Source organism: Cebidichthys violaceus, unplaced genomic scaffold (assembly GCF_023349555.1).
Source record: "Cebidichthys violaceus isolate CVI_PGR_0920_01 unplaced genomic scaffold, fCebVio1.0.p SCAF_7, whole genome shotgun sequence".
In the NCBI taxonomy this organism is placed as follows: domain Eukaryota; kingdom Metazoa; phylum Chordata; class Actinopteri; order Perciformes; family Stichaeidae; genus Cebidichthys; species Cebidichthys violaceus.
The window spans coordinates 1,992,116-2,008,871 of NW_027176927.1; the positions used below are offsets into that span (position 1 = coordinate 1,992,116).

A 16,756-nucleotide genomic window follows, 5' to 3' on the forward strand; every position below is an offset into this window, starting at 1 on the left:
GAGATCTTGTACGGTGGCCTGCAAAAAAAAAAGAAAAAAAAGAAAAAAAAAAGCAGTTGTTAGAAAGTGTTTTCTTCATTGTATTGCTTATTTAATTCCCGAGGACTGTTGAGACATCTGTGGCAGATATATCTATCCGCTTTCTAAAAGCTTCTCCAGGATTAAACGAGCTCATTTTCCTCGAGGGGGGGGGGGGGGGGGGGGGGGGGGGGGGGTGGATGTTGTTTTTTCTTTTTTCGCCTAATGCACAGAACCATTCAGACCTCTCTGCTTTAGTCCAAACGGCTCCACAGTGTTGTGATAAGCCGCTGTGAATATCCATCAAGACATCCGACCAGCCCACTGGATTGCCGAGCCTCTCCACCTCCTCGCCCCTCTTTGCCTGCACTATATGTTACATTGTTACATTTCCAGCCCTCTCTCTCTCTCTCTCTCTCTCTCTCTCTCTCTCTCTCTCTCTCCCACCCCTCGTTATTCCTTTTTTTTTTTTTTTACGCAAGCGGACGTCCACGGCACGGCGACACAAGTGCGCACTACAGGCGAGAGTGCGAGGCACGGCAGGCAGGCGGACGGACGGACGGGCGGCGGGTACCGGAGCGACGACGACGCGGCGGCTGTGTGTGTGTGTGTGCGTGTTTGTGTGTCTGTCTTTTGTTGGAGACCTCCGGGGGGCGGACTGGACGGTGGATTTATTCTCTGGATTTTTTTTTGGGATCAGGGGCTATAGGATAACTTCGCGTGGGACAAAAAAAAAAAAAACCCGTCTCATTCCATGTCATCCACCGAATTGTTTCGCCCGGCGTGTTGACGCCAGCTGAGTGGGGGGGAGAGAAAAAAAGAAGAAGGGGGAAACGCAGGCTACCGGAGGAAGAGAGCGACTGACAGATAGGCGACATGAATACACACGCGTTCCCGTCCGCCAGCTGTACAGCATAGATGCGAAACAACACACGGCTGGCGATCTTTAAACGTAGATTTGAGGAGCACATGATGCGGCGCCGTGGGTCGGTTTCAACGAAGATAAGGGAAAGAGATGCTCCGCTGCACGCTTGAGGTTTGCACCGTTTAGGGGCAAATGTGTTTATTGACGCTTAGAACGGAATAATGCATCGAGACACAACTTTGTTCACAGACTTGACACACTGCGAGACGTTTGCATCCTACAGAAGTGATACATTTGCTATGTTATAGTTATCCTTGAATATAGCGTAGTGGACACCGGTGCCGTTTTATCTGTGCTGCGTTCACGGTTTACGTCGACTCAACATCCCGCAACCTATCGTGATGTGCGTGATATCGGCTGGATGAAACCCTCAAAAAGCTCTCGACTTGTGTTGTCAGATGATTGGTAAATTGTTGGTGTAGGCAGGCCTAACCTTCGCTTATGCAGATACAATCGATAGAGAGATAAGAGCTGCTCTGGCAGGCTGTTTATGCAACTCTGGAAGTGGCAACTCTGGAGGGGGGTGGGGGGGGGTGTGTTTTAGAAGTCACGCATTTCTAGTTTTTACAGATGCCCCAACGCGGCAGTTAGGAGCCGCACAGTAGAGACTGTCAAAACCACTGTGTAGTGTCGGAGAAGAATACTGTGAAGCAACGTCTCGAGAAAACTTTCAATGGTTTTCCGAAAGTTGCCCGGTGTGTCTGCATCGGGCATGGGTCTGCGGCTGTCCCAGAAGTTCGTGTTTCTGCTCTTTCTCTCGGGTTTGGTGACGCTGTGTTTCGGGGCCCTTTTCTTCCTGCCGGACTCCGTCCGACTAAAACGCATTTTTTTGTCCAAGACGGAGACCCAGCCGGTCACCGTCGGCTCCGGGTCCGAGAACGATGCCACACGGGAACACTTGAAACGACCCAAGGACCAGGAGCCCCCGCGGGGCATGACCCCGGCCAAAGGAGAGACCGCCAGCACCAAGCTGAAGGGTCTGAGCCGCAAACCGACGGTCTCCCGCGAGGCCACCGAGGAGCGGCTCGCCGGGGGCAAAGCGCAGGAGGACTTCACTTTGCCCAGGTCCAAGACGGAGTCTGCTTCGGAGAAGGCGGCGACCTCCTCCTCCTCCGACCGCGCTGCCATGTCGGATACTTTCAGTTACGACAAATTCAAAGGGTGTCTGCTCAAACCCCCGCTGGGACGAGACACCGGCAGGCCGAGCGACCCCCAGACCAACGAGCGCCGGGAGAAAGTCAAAGAGGTAAGGGTGCAGGTGGATCATGGGTAACGTGTTTGTTTCTGCAGGAAGGTGGACAGTTGACTTAAAGTAGCCCCAAAGGTTATGTGGAAGTGGGATGATATGGTCGTATTATGAAGTCAAGATTGAGGTTGAATAGGAACAAAAAGGGAAGTCTTCTTGTAGTGAATCCAGAACAATATAATATGAATATTGTCTAAATCTGTCACATTGATCAAATGAGCTCAGTCAGTCACGTGACATCACTCAACTTCCACCCAACAAAATAGTCAAAATAAGCATTTTCTTCTTCTCAGAGAAGAGTCTTTTGAATGGGAGCATGTTCACGCTGTCAAAACATGACAGATAAATGTCAGTCTGCCTTATTCAGATATAAAAAAAACAGGCATGCACAGTTGAAAGAAGTAATTATATTTCCGTTGTTGGATTTGATTAGTCTGTATTTGTGTGAAGCAGTGGGACAGTTGTTTGCCAAGCTCCTGTCAAACAGATAAAATATGTCCCTCTAAATCACAGCGCTTGTCCAAATTTACCCAGTGTGTTTACCTTCCTGTGGGTACATTTCTGTTGGGTTTCTATTGATGAAGACGGAGAACAGTGACGGGGGGGGGGGGACTAAAGATGAGCGGAGTGATGTTTCTGCTGTTTTCTAGTTGAGATTACATGAAGCCTAATATAATAGAAAGGTGTGTTCAGAAGATATAACTTTTTATAATCTGAGACAACTGTGGCATTGCTAAATAAGTGCTGCTCTTTCCTGAGCAGAATGCAGCATCTTCCATTGTTTTCCTTCTTATAACCTCGTTGTGTTTTGTAAAATAATCGTATGAAAACTCATTCTGATCATTCACCTTTTGTGCGAGTAAGGAAAGCATTACCAGACTGCCATGTTTGTCTTCTGGGAGCTGTTGAATTGCGTTCCATCAGGTCATTCTGACTGATTTTAAAAACCGTCCTGCGTTTAGCCGTCGCACCTCTCACCACCCTCACACAATCGCCTGCGAATGACGTGACACTGAGCAGTGACACTTTGGCCAGGAGCTCTTCAAGCTGTGTGCCAGCCTTTGTTGAGCCCTGTGGGTCCAATAAGGGCTCCAGAGTGGCAGCGTCTGTGGATCACACATCTGTACCCACTCAAGGCAAGTGAGGGAGGGAGGGAGGAGGGAGAGAGGGTGTGAGGGTGTGAGGCAGCCATTGGCCAGCATGTGCAGATGGGTTTCAGCCTTGGCATGTGACACGGATAAGTCCCGTTGTCACTCTCACTTCCAGCCTGCTGTCACCCTCTCTGCGCCGCTCGCATGCCTCTCATACCTGGAGGTGATGTGCTACATGATAACTGAGGCGTCCGAGGACTGAGAGGGTTGTTTGGCCCTCGTGCACCGAGCTCTCGCTGACTCATTCTCTTTTTGATGCTCTCTCTGCAAGTGAATGTCAGTGTGACTTTGTTCAGCTGAGCTCGGAAAGAGTTCTCGCCTTGAGCGGGGGGGGGGGGTAGGGGGGGTTAAAAGTTGTTTTACACCACGCCCTCCTCCTCCCGATGACAGTCACAGAAGTGTAAATTGCGTTTCCTCGAGCTAAGACCTTTTTATGAAGACGCTGAGCAGCAGCCCCGTTCATTCTCGCTGCGTGTTCATCGCCCGTAGTGCATTGCCGTGGTTTGCTGTTGTCGATGCTTCGGTTTCCACTGTCTCGAGCCTGCTGGCAGCGTTCCAGACGGCCTCTCTCTTTCCCGGAGGCTCACATTCATGCTGCCAGCACGGGCTGACACACAGTGAGCCTGTGCTTTGTCCAGGTTTACAGATGTAAAACCAGGCACTAACTGTAACAATGAAACTAACGTGTTTTGATGTATATTTCTGTGAAGCATGACATATCGTGCAGCATTTCATTTCTAGTTGTCCCTCTGAGCTTGTGTTGTGATGTACAGACAGAGTAAATGTTGTTTTTTTTTTTGTTCATGTAAATGAATGCAGGGAGAGGGTATCCCCCCCCCCCCCCCCCCTCCCTTCCAAAGCCAACAGACAGGGTCTGGTCCAGCCCACTGAGTGCCTCAATGCCCAAACTGTGAATGAGCATCGTTTTTTTCCTCCACTGCCAACAACTAGAAAGCAGACTCCCCACCTTCCTCCTCTGTGTGTGCACCCACTGCCAAGTGAGGGTGAAACGAGGGACAATGACAGTCTGATGATCACACTAGGCAAATATTTGAAGGCAGGGCCCCCCCCCCCCCCCCCCCCCCCACTAGCTGGGCCTCCACGGGATACCAGGAAGTACTGCCAAAAAGGACCATGGTGCTGTTTACCCCTCCGCTAGTAGCTAGTTAATTCTCCCCCTGAATGTCCTCAGCGGGATGAAGACGAGAGAACGTCTTCCTCTTTGTAATTCTGTGATGTCATGGCTCAAAGGGTGTTGCCGCTGCCGCCATTGGCTCCAGCGTCGAAGAGGCTGGACGGCAGGGACCGACACCACAGAAACATGTCCTTTTGATGTCCTGTTACATACGCTCAGGTTACAGCTTGGAGTGCAGTTATAAAACACCCGGTGCAGAGCGCAGAAGTAGCACATCCGAGCAAATTAAGGGAGCTCTCTGGGCGGCTGTGGCTCAGAAGTAGAGCGGATCAGAAGATCTGCGTACCGATCCCCGGCTCCTGCAGTGAGCATGTGTACGTGTCCTTGAGACAGAAGATGCTGAACCCTTAAATTGCTCCCGAAGCCTGTGTGTGTGTCTGTGTGTGTGTGTGTGTGTGTGTGTGTGTGTGTGTGTGTGAGTGTGTGAGTGTGAGTGAGCATGCGCGTTAGTTCAGATCCGGATGGGCCAGGTGGCGACTTATATGGCGGCCTCTGTCAACACTGTATGAGAGTTTTTGTGTGAATAGGTGAAGACTAGAAAGGCGCCACATAAAAGCAAGTCCATTTACCATTTTAACTCTGTACCAATCCAAGACGGAAACCTCCATGTTGCTCTCTTCTGTTGGTCTCCACAACATCACATGTAAAGCCTGAGGCATGTTCTTTACGTTGAAGTTTTCACAGAGATGTCCCAGTGCAGTCAGATGAGGGTCTTTCCTTAAGGAGATTGTAATAAACTGTATAATGTGGCCTCCAGCGTGATGCATTTACATGATAAGCTAGACACAGTACACTATTGTTCAAAAACGGCTGATACCAATACACCAGTACCCTTTAAAGTGATATTTGCTACTTTTCCCCTTCTTCATTTAATACCCTTCATGTGAATGGAAAGCATTCAGTTGCGTAAAATCAGTAAAACCACCACATTTATTTATATCTTGACGCCGCGGGCGCGTAGCATAGCCGTACATTCCAACGTTTTGGTGGCATCTCTGGTGAGCTAAACCACGCAAATACTCATTACTTTCTAGATCTGAGTACAAAAAGCGTTGAATACAGGGATCGTATTGACCGCAGACGTTTCGATGCTACTCAGTACTGCGTTATTTCGGATACCCGGTTCTACACGTGGAGATGGTAGCGCTGGCAGGGGATAAAGCTGACAGCTGAGAGTACAGCAGTGAGAGGACAGACACACTGCAGCCTCTTGTGGCAGAGTCTCCTCCAGTGGAGCAATACAAAGTCTTTAGGGCTTCTTTGTTCTGTGGGTGTGTCTGCCAACTGTGTGTGTGTGTGTGTGTGTGTGTGTGTGTGTGTGTGTGTGTGTGTGTGTGTGTGTGTGTGTGTGTGTGTGTGTGCGCGCGCGCGCGCGCACTGGATGGCTTATCTAGATGATCAGGTGCTTGGGGATGATTTTGGAGTTTGACAGTTTCAGTTGGGAGGCTTGTCACTGTGTTTATCCATCCAGTACTGAAGCCCACCTGCATCACTGTGTCGACTAACAAGAATGAAACGAGCTACATCTGTTCAGTTTGTAGAGCGATTCTACTTAATGGTCAGATGGATGTGCGTGCGTGTGTTTAAGCCAGAATAATAAGCAGCAACATGGAGAGATGGATAAAAACAATAAAACCAGATGGTTAAGAAGCACAAAATGGTTTAATCCACGAAGTTGGTGCAAATGTAACAAGAGTTTAACGTACTAAGGAAACATCTGAAGGGGAATTTCTTCAAAATTGACTTTAATGGGAAACATTCCCAGGTTATTAGCTTTTTGTTAGCTTCCAAAAAAGGGAACACTAGGATCTTAAATTCATGAATAATAATAAATCAAGGAGGTTGGGTTCAGAGCAGTTTTAGTAATGTTTCCGTCCAGTTAGGATGGTCTCAGTGCCGCTGTGCAATACGTCGAGCTTGTTTAATGTGAATGCACTTAAGTGACAGGTTTTAAATGTTCTTGTATTTGCTCTTGAGACGCACCCAACTATCGGAATTTTAGATCAGTCAACTTCTTCTGTTTGTTTAAGAGCCGGAATCAAAAGTGTAACGAGTTTCTTTTACATTGTGCGAGGAGTGCTTTTAACTGTGGAAAATATCAGATAATTTGGCCTTCGTATAACAACCCCAGTTGTCGCATTGCACGAACTCTCGCACACACAAGGACACACAAACCCAGCACAAAGCCGCAGAAATAGATGAGCTTGTAGCCCAGACCTGAAATCCCCTTACAGCAGTAATGACCTGTGAGCTGGGTGTCTGTCTGAATAAAGTGCTCCCGTTAAGCCGGCGCCTCCTGGCCGGCTCTGACCTCCCGCCGCCCCCCCCCCCCATTCCCCCTGCTGTCTCCAGCTACGAGCCAGGTGCGCCAAACAACCTTCAGTCCGAGCAAGGAAAATGGCCGCCCGCTGAGCGAGAAGAAAGAAACGGAAGATGAACAAAGTCTTAAGAAAAAAGGCTCTCGTTCTCTCTCTCTCTCTCTCTCTCGCTCTCTCCCAGCGCTCCCGTGGAGCTGGAACATTTGTGCTTTTCCTCTCCTCTGTGGATGCTGTGCAAATGTCAGCGGCTGGTGTTTGGAGTATGAGCCCATTGCTGTCTTTGGTCTGTTTATGCGGGGGAGTGAGCCGCTGTGCCCGCTGGATATTGATATATTGTGCAAGTCAATGGCAGCCGAGACAGATATTATCAACCTGTCAATGCTGCCAGGCTTTGATGGAGGCCTTTTACTGCCACACAAGAAGGAACCGAGTCTCATCCGTTTCCTGAGACGTGTCTTTTTTCACATTTGCATTGTAGGCTTTCAGTCGGTTTTTACCCAGGGCTGCTTACGGTAATGGCGACGGGATGTCTCGGGTTGTTAACATTATGAGCGGCTAACGGCAGTGAGTGGAGGGCAGGGATGAGTGCACCACCTGGTGTTGCACCTCGACTGTGAGAGCAGCTCTCACTTCATCCTTCCTGCTCCTTTCTACTCTTTCACATTTAACTCATGGAAAGTTAACGGGTTACCCTCTTAAAAGAACAACAGGACCATCTTGTCACGTTTTAAACGAACCGTAGTGAAATCAAAACTCTTGATGCTATTGAGGACATTGCAGTGAAGCCACCGACAAACATAGATGTTTATCTAGGAAGTAAACCTGAGGACATGTCTGTGCAGAACGCATCGAAATGAGCTCAGACTCATTGCGTGCAGCAGTGACGGTGCATGCACAACGACTACTTGGTGTGAATTTACAAAAAAAGAGCATTGCATAATGTACGTGCTGTAATGTAAGGGCTGTAAGTATACTTGCATCTATCACATTGTGGGCAGATAGAAGTTGACGGAGTGACCTGTTCTGGCTCCACAGCCTGTAGATAAGTTTTGAAGCCCTCAGAGAATACAAAGTGTGACATTAATTTAAAAAGACGTTCAGAAGCTTCTGAAAAAAACCCACATTGACTATTTACAGATCGTGTGTTCTACATACCTGCCATAAAGCCACTATATATGTTTAAAGAGAATATGATTGCTCATTATTTTCTGCAGTTATGTAAACAAAATACTCCAGAATGACGGCAAACACACTAAACCACAGTAATTGCGAGATTATGTTAAAGACCACGGCTTTGTAAAACACACACCCACACACACACACACACACACACACACACACACACACACACACACACACACACACACACACACACACACACACACTATTATGATACATTAGAAGCATTTATGCTGTTTATTCTGATCTGTTAAAACACTAATTTAAGCATCAAATTCAGAGAAATGGTCACAGCTAATGCTTACTCTATTAGTGCAAGTAACATTGTGTCTGTGCGGGCAGAATAGATCAGGATCAGCGCTTGTCATGTAGCCTCACGTGTGTGTGTCATCGATTCTGTTTTTTTTTTTGAAGAAATACGGACTTAGTGTTATTTAAATCAGAAGCTTGAGGATCGCTGCATCGCTACTGTCGGACATCCTGCTGCAAGGCTTGAGTTACTACATGCTGACCTGGTGTTGACCAATGAAAAATAGCTTACTGGCACCTACGGTATTGATTGGTTCCTTCATGGCCACCTCTCATGTTCTGCCCCCTTTTTTATAGGCATTGCATGACAATTATAACCGATGTAGCACAGATGACCCCGGTCAAAACAACTGCATCCAGGAAGTCTTGTATTTCACAGAATAACAGCAAGAGGAGGACATGTCAGGTAAAAAAAAACAACAACCCTGAGAGCCCAGCAGAGAAGTTTATTCTCCAGCGGGTGATAAAAGCTGATTAAGCTACACAATACCAGGCCTTCTCCCTCAGGCCATCACTGCAGGAAGAGAGTGATCGGGTGCGACGGAAAAGAGGAAAAGGGAAGGATGTGAGTTAAAAGGGGGGGAGATGTTGGTTCACATCCTTTTTTTTTTTTTTTTTTTGCCCTCACCGCAGTTCTCTCCCTGCATTCCCTTTTGTGATAGCGGCTCTAGCTCTCTCTGTTGAGGCATGCTTTGTGTCTGCAGATATCTCTGGTGCAAGGGCCTTCTCACACAACTCTTCGCACAAGTTATCCAGTTACAAGTTGCACGTAGGCCTTTTTTCTTTGTCCAGGCATGCTTGTTTAATTTTGTGTGTGCTGCTTTTTGTGTACTGTGTGTGTGTGTGTGTGTTGGTGGCTCACAGGCGGAGCGGAGGATTATATCACATCTTGAACGAATAAAATCCTTAAGTGTCCTTAAGGCCAGTCAACTTCTTCTTCCTCATCCAAAAATTGGGTTTATATACGTGTGTGTGTGTGTGTGTGTGTGTGTGTGTGTGGTGCTCACGTGAGCACAGTCAATTTCCCTCAGCAGTTTTAAAGGCACACAGCTTGTATATCTTTGCTTTTCCTGATGACGTGGCCTAGTCAACAGTTTGCAGATGTTTTCCCTCGTTGCACAATATAAAAATCCCCCTTTTTTTTTTTCCTCTCCCTGAAGCTCCCCCCTTGTTCTTTGCTCCCGCACTTCCATATTTGCGAGGTTTTAAAATCAGGCCTGACCCCAGTCTATTTGTTTACCCCGCTGTCTGTTTACTATAGCGTGGGGGTGTTGAGTCACTTGCCAGTAAAAGCAGAGGGGGTCACGTCCCGGACCAGAAAATTGCCCACACTTTGAACACTTTCCCGGACAGAGCAGAGCTGTGAGTGAGCAGCGCTCTCGGCAGTGGCCGTGTGTTTTTTTTCTTGAAACTTGATTTCTGCTTTTTTTTCCGATTTCATCAGCCAGACCCTCCAAAAAATCTTTTTTGCCCCGTCAGTCAGCCCTTCCATTGCTGTGATGTGGCAATAAGTCCGTTGGAGGCACATTTATCTTGAGTTAACCGTATTGCTGACATAATGGGGTCATTGTACCTCTTAATCTTGGCTTCTGAAGGCCGGTGATTACTGGGGGGAAAAAAACACACGCATTCATTCCTGACTGGATCCTCTCAAGTTCCACAGTGTTCCCCTCTTTTTGATAAGGCCAACATCTCCCAACATGCTACATTCACTTCAACTTTTTCCCTCTGGTGTGCTCATCATTGTTAGGCCTACATTAAAGTGGGCTAATGGCCATGTTCACATGTTTCACACCGTCTACAGTCAGACTTTATTAGTTCTATAACAGGAGAGAAAGAGGGTGAGAAACAGCCTTATGCGACGGACTGTCGGTACAGGTCAACAATACCAAACATTTTGTTTTAATTAGAACATTTTACACACAATCAAACTACTACCTAGTCTCCTTCCTCCTTCTCTCCAAAACCCGCCCCTAAAACCTCCAGCAAAACCTGAGAATGCTGTTTTGTGTGTGTGTGTGTGTGTGTGTGTGTGTGTGTGTGTGTGTGTGTGTGTGTGTGTGTGTGTGTGTGTGTGTGTGTGTGTGTGTGTGTGTGCGTGCGTGCGTGCGTGCGTGCGAAGCTGTGGCTTGACAGGAGAAGTAACGTTGCCGTTGTATTTTCCAAGTAAAATGAGATGAATGGTTGGTGTGTGTGTGTGCGTCTGAGGAAACACGTGTGAGACGTGTTGCCCTGCCCATTTTCACATCTCCTATTACACATTTTTCAGTGAGTGCGGTCTCCGTCAAGTTTTGAAAAGTGTAACCAACACATGCCACCGCTTTCGGCTAGCTGCTTCGCCGAGTCTGACTCGCTGTGACTTGAACGAGCTTAAAGGGCGTTGTAGTCTTGCTCTTTCCCTGCTAGCGCCGCTCACCCGCCGCTTATACTCTCTCTCTCTCTCTCTCTCTCTCTCTCTCTCTCTCTCTCTCTCTCTCTCTCTCTCCCCCCCAGATGCGCCCCAAAATTTGGCACCGATTGACTTAAAGTGAGTTGGTACTCGGTCGTAATAACTCTGTGTGTGAACTCCCAGCATCCTACAACAGCGCACATGCGTTCAGCCCAGTCATGTTTTTGCAAGCTTCAGCCAATGTATGATTTAGTGTGTGTGAGGGGAGGAGGGGGGTGGGGTGTTTGCATGTTTTTGATACAGATACAGAAAATGGAGAAGATGAAGGATCCAGGGATGGCCTTGTTTGTTTCCACCCCAGAGAGAGAGAGAGAGAGAGAGAGAGAGAGAGAGAGAGAACCAGCAGTGTATCCAAGCCCCCAGCTGAGTTTCAGCCCCCTGCCTTTATTCCTGCCTAATTGGTCAGAAAACATGCGTGGCTGTGTTCACGGGGTTAATGGCAAGACATTAGAGTGGGCTAGGGGACCTGGCCTGTCCCCATTTGTCTTCCTCCTTGTCCCAATCGTTGCTCGTCTTTTGTTTGGCTCTAGTTTTGATTTTTTTTGTTTGTTGGAACTGTCACTGATTCTGTCTCTGTTACTCAGTCTTCTTCTTCCTCTTCCTCTTCCTCTTCCTCTTCGTCCTCCCTCTTGTTCTTGAAGACGAGCGGCCCCCGGGCCCGCTCACTGTCACTGCTCTGCCAACCGTCCTCTTCCGCTTCCTCTTCCTCATCACCATCACCAGAGAGCCAGTGTGAGCTGCCCGGCCGCTGTCGCTGCAGATGGGCCCGTCTGCGTCGCCGTTACCGTGTTGTGACATGGCTTCAGCCTACTTTCAAGATGGCTGAATAATGCTGTCAAGCTTTTGACCTACAATTTAGGCGGAACCCCCGGAAGACAACATCATCTTTTATGTAGCGGGCCTTTGTTGGCCATGAACGGGTTTTCATCCCCCCCGAGTGAGGACAATGGCTGTGTGTGGAAAGCCTACCAGACCGTTTTCATGGTCAACAACACGGTGCTGTCTGGCTTTCTGTGGGTTGAGAGGGAAATGTGTCTCCCTAGTGATTTTCTCCTTCATCAGCATCAGTGGGCAAATAGTCATTAATTAGCCGAATGCTTACAAGACCATTTTAGCCAGAGCTGGATGTATTTGTTCATTATATCACAATTAAGTCCCTAATCAAATGGCAGCAACGGTGCTCAGTGCTCATTAGGGAGCCATATAGATTTCTCTTGGTTCCATCAAGGTTGGATGATGGGCCAGCTAGATAATTACAATTTCCAGCCATCCACAGTAGGTGGAAAGACGGAGAAATAACAAATAAACTGATTTCGATAGTCTTCTAATGAGTTTGTGTGCGGGAGAACAACTAGTTTGCCGATCGTTAATTGGACGAGACGCGTAGGTGACAGGCTCTTGAGCGAACGTCTTGAGCGTTAATATTGCGCTGGACGGATGTGGCTGGATGTGGAAGAGATGGGTACGTGCGGTGCCCTTCAATATATAATACATAAACCCATTCAACATTTAGTGGCTCTTTATCGCCAGTCAGCCCTCTGCAAAATAACAAAACAACAACACATTCAGGATAGCAGCTGTCATAGTGTGCTCATTTAAGAGCTTCTTTAGAATTCTATTGGCAGGAACCGTTTACTTAAAAAGTACAGCTAAACCCTTCACATCAAAACGCTCATTGTCATTTAAATCTTGAATGATTGTGATTTTTTTTAAAAGGAGCGTCTGTTTTAGAGGATGTACTCTCTCTAAACCTTTCATATCCTAAACAAAAAAAAAAAAGGTCTTAACATAATCTGTTTACTTTCATGTCAGAACCCGTTTTAATAGTGGGGGGGGGGGGGGGGTTCTTTTCTCTCTCTCAGAACTAAAGTATTTTTGTGTTTTCGTTTAGAGAAGAGCAGATGGTGATGCAGTGTGCAGGAAATGGGCGCCGTCCAGTTTCAGAAGTGACTGTGGTTAACGTTTTTCTTTGGAGAACCCCAGATATGTTGTTTCAGCTAACCACTGTTTTCGGTTTGCGCACGCAGAGGTCATTATAATTCATACATCGGTGGTTAGTGTGAGGAAGGATTTACAGAGAAACAACCGTTCTTCACTTTAGGTTTCACGAACATGCTACAAGTAAGTGAAATTACAGCTTACAGATCCTCTAGATCCTCTAAAGTAGGACAGTGGTATCTGAGAGTTCCCCTCTTTCAAGCCTGATATGATTATAATATATATATTCAAAGGTATTTTACACCCAACGTTAGATATCAACAAAGGCTTTAGGTGCATTTAACAAGTGACCCCAGTCTAATGGCTTAAGGCTACTTTTTATCTTATTTAATTGGCCAATTATGCCCTTGATTAATAGGTTTTATGTCAGGTAAAATTGTCCATCACTATTTCCCAGAGCCATCCTCTCAGGTCTCACCAGCATTGCAAACCCCAAAATGTTACATTTACCATAATATAAAACCCAGAAAAACACATTGGAAAGGCTGAAAATGATTTCACCGATTGATCGATTGTCAGAATAGTTGCAGACTAATATTCTGTTGATCAGCTCATCAAGTAATGGAGTAATTGTTTCAGCTCTATTACTCAGAACAAGTAAATAATTTGGAATGCGGCTTGATATTGACGGGCAAAAGGGCAATTTACAGTATGGACACTACAGACCCGAAGTGTCATAAAATCAATCAACCAATCGGCACAAAGTGGAGGAATCGGTTCCATTTCTGAGACGATGCGGTTTCTACTTTTATTCCCTCTGCTCCAGCCGGGGCGCTTCTGAGTCGTGCAAATGATCTAATTAGGCTTTTTATGTGCTAACCGCACCGAAAGCTCGATCCATCTCCTGAGTTAATTTGGTCCGCCATTAGAGTGGAAACCTGCTGCTAACCAAACGTCCCCCAGAAGATGTGGCCTCCTGGTCATCAGCTCTCTCATAATGATGCTGCGCTCTCCTGGACACAACGAGAGCGATGAAAATGACAATGGAATGTGCGTTTTATAATGACATCCCTGGATGACTCAGGACAAAGCTTGTGGCTTCCACCTGCAAGGGAACAATTACTGTGTCAGGGACTGAGATCATGTCACTTCATATTGTCTCCAATTCAAAATGTTAATTGGAAACGGCGATTGAAACGATAACGACAAAGCATCAAATAATATAATAATAGTTACAGATTTGATATTGGAGCTTCAATTAGAGACAAAGCACAGCGTGATTGAGCTGTGAGGTTTAAATATAATTCACTCCCCGATTTACCGTGACATGAGTTGACCCCAAACTGAATTCCTACAGAATTGTATTGGCACAGTCAAACATGTGAGATTGGGTATGTGCCAGGATCTTTGAGAGTTCTCCAGCTGAACACTGGCTTGTGGCTTAGCAACAGCGGAGTTTATTTTTACTTGTTCACTCGCTAGTCTCAAAAGCTTTAGCTCCTTAACTGCCAAGTGTAACAGACACCATATTAAAGAGTTTAATTAGTGCTGCAAGAGCCAGTTTGATAAGTGCATTCACTGAGCTGGGAGTAAGACATGCAAACGAGCAGCCAGGTGAAGGTGCTGCTCTGTGGAACGTAAGATATTTTAAAGGTCCATCCAAACAAATGGAGGCCTGAAGTCCGCAGCACAAAGCATGTCAAAATACAGAATTCAGCTTTTTTCTTATTTTTTTTTTTGTTGCCTGATGAAAAGTATTTGCATGGAAAGGGGCTTCAGATGTTACCTTTGTTCAGAAATGCAAACGTTTCCCGTGTTCTCTAAAGAGCAATTTAACATCAACAGAACAGAGCGATGTCGCCGCATTCCCAGATCTCAGCAATCACTTTGATAGATGTAATCTCATCAAACTGTTGGCTGTGGCTGTCGCTACACATAAAAACCACCCCGTTGTAATAAAACCATAGTTTTCCAAAGTCTTTTGAAAGTAATATTCAACAGTTGTCAGAATGCAGAATGCAGCGCGGTGAGATATAAAGCGTCCGTGAACACTCCGTCCCCCACAAACCCAGATCAAAAGATGACTGCAGGCTCACGGAAAAAACAAAGTTTAGTGAAGGTAAATGGAAAACAGACCCGTGTCTAGGGGGTGTAGAGAACACTGTGTGTGTGTGTGTGTGTGTGTGTGTGTGTGAAGCTGTGGCTTGACAGGAGAAGTAACGTTGCCGTTGTATTTTCCAAGTAAAATGAGATGGATGGTTGCAATTAATTCTGCAGTGACCATTAGCTCAGCACAATCCAGCAGCAGGACGCCGGAGCAGACGAGAGCAATGCTGTGTGTCTGTGTGTGTGTGTGTGTGTGTGTGTGTGTGTGTGTGTGTGTGTGTGTGTGGTTGCGTGCTGGTGCGTTAATGCGTGCGTGTGATGTTTTAAACACAGTTTGCTCGTGGACCTTTGAGGCCCACTGAGTTTTTACAGGAAGCGGCTTTGTGCTGACTAGAGTGAACGAAGGCCGACGGGTCCATCCAACACCTGTCCCAGATTCTGCCTGTGAATGTAGTGCAGATCTTGTTTTGTGTGTGTGTTCTTTTTTTTTTACGGTATTTTACCGTCTATATATCTAGATTTTCGCTGTTGACATTGGAGGCACTTAAAATGCCGTTATGTGGAGGCAGAGGCAAACAAACTGTCAACCTTTTTGAAGATACGAGAGGTTGTGAGGGCATTTTCCCTAGAGAGACATATTTACATGCGACTATATTCAATGCAAAAAGCTACACTACTACACTCTTGCCAAGCCTGATTATTCGGCATCACTGCCCCTTCAGTCTGTAAAGGAGAAGAGTAGATCAAAAAATGTGTATACTGTAGTTCTGGTGTTATCTCATCATTTTGGTATTTGGTTTTTCTGCGAGCTGCAACCTGTTTCATAAACGGTGAACCTTGAGGCAGCTGGTTTGATTGCTTCTTTAGATTCTTCAGGATTGCTTGTCAAGAGTGTAACGTGTTATTTTAATTCTATCTTCCTAACCCACTCCTCTTACCACCGTCTCAGTCCTTTTTAACTGAACGACATTGTAATCTGCGCAGAACTTAAAGCCCTGATAAGCTGTAATTTTTGCAAATGATCCCCCGTTTGACCCTCAGATTGTCACAGTCGGACCGTCTCGCTGTAATTGAATCAGATGGGGAGATATTTGCAGCTGGGGCAAAGGCCACGGGAGTGACAATATAAAATGTTAAAGGAATCGGAGTCCCAAATTAATATTCGAGGCATTGCTCGAAGGTGTGTTTCGAAAGTCGCTGCAGAAAAAAAAGATGGAAATTGCAGATGCTGCAAAAAAGAAGCCATTTGTGTCGTATTTTAATTAGAAAAGAGGAGCTGGACTGGAGGTGTACAACGCTCTGATTGGCAAGACGGACCAATTATTTTCGGTAATCTACAGTGTAGACGTATCTGATGCAAGTGTTTTTAATCCCGGCTGTAAATGAAAGCTTCCTTATCTGATCGTGACCTGTGACCTGTGATGTCACGTCTGTTGCCCTCTGTGTGGCCTGTGCAAAGACTAAACAAGAGAGAAGGCAGTGGGCTATTACCTAATGATACTAAGTGGATTAGTTTTATACTCTGCCTCTTCAGGGGATTGTTTGCATATGTTTAGCCTGACAGTGACAGTTTTTTTTTTTTTACTACTGTATTTCTATATTAGAGCTATAGCTGAAAGCAGTAAAGCAAGAAGTTTCATTAAAAAGGGTCTAAAAATTAAAATATATACAGTGGGTACGGAAAGTATTCAGACCCCTTTAAATTTTTCACTCTTTGTTTCATTGCAGCCATTTGCTAAAATCAAAAAAGTTCATTTTATTTCTCAGCACCCCATCTTGACAGAAAAAAACAGAAATGTAGAAATTTTTACAAATTTATTAAAAAAGAAAAACTGAAATATCACATGGTCATAAGTATTCAGACCCTTTGCTCAGTATTGAGTAGAAGCACCCTTTTGAGCTAGTACAGCCATGAGTCTTCT

The 16,756-nt window shown here is 46.1% G+C and overlaps 1 protein-coding gene across 2 annotated transcripts in view; it reads left to right on the forward strand.

Annotated features, from left to right (window-relative positions):
• Window positions 1–510: 510 nt before the first annotated feature.
• Window positions 511–16,756, forward strand: part of LOC137891387 (mannosyl-oligosaccharide 1,2-alpha-mannosidase IA) — a 171,001-nt gene continuing 154,755 nt past the window's right edge. The window contains exon 1 of one of the 2 annotated variants that reach the window (XM_068735962.1): window positions 511–2,189. In XM_068735962.1, coding sequence (XP_068592063.1) covers window positions 1,617–2,189 — 573 coding nt within the window. In that variant the 5' untranslated portion in view covers window positions 511–1,616. The remainder of the gene's footprint in view (window positions 2,190–16,756) is intronic. The other variant, XM_068735963.1, reaches the window with a different exon arrangement.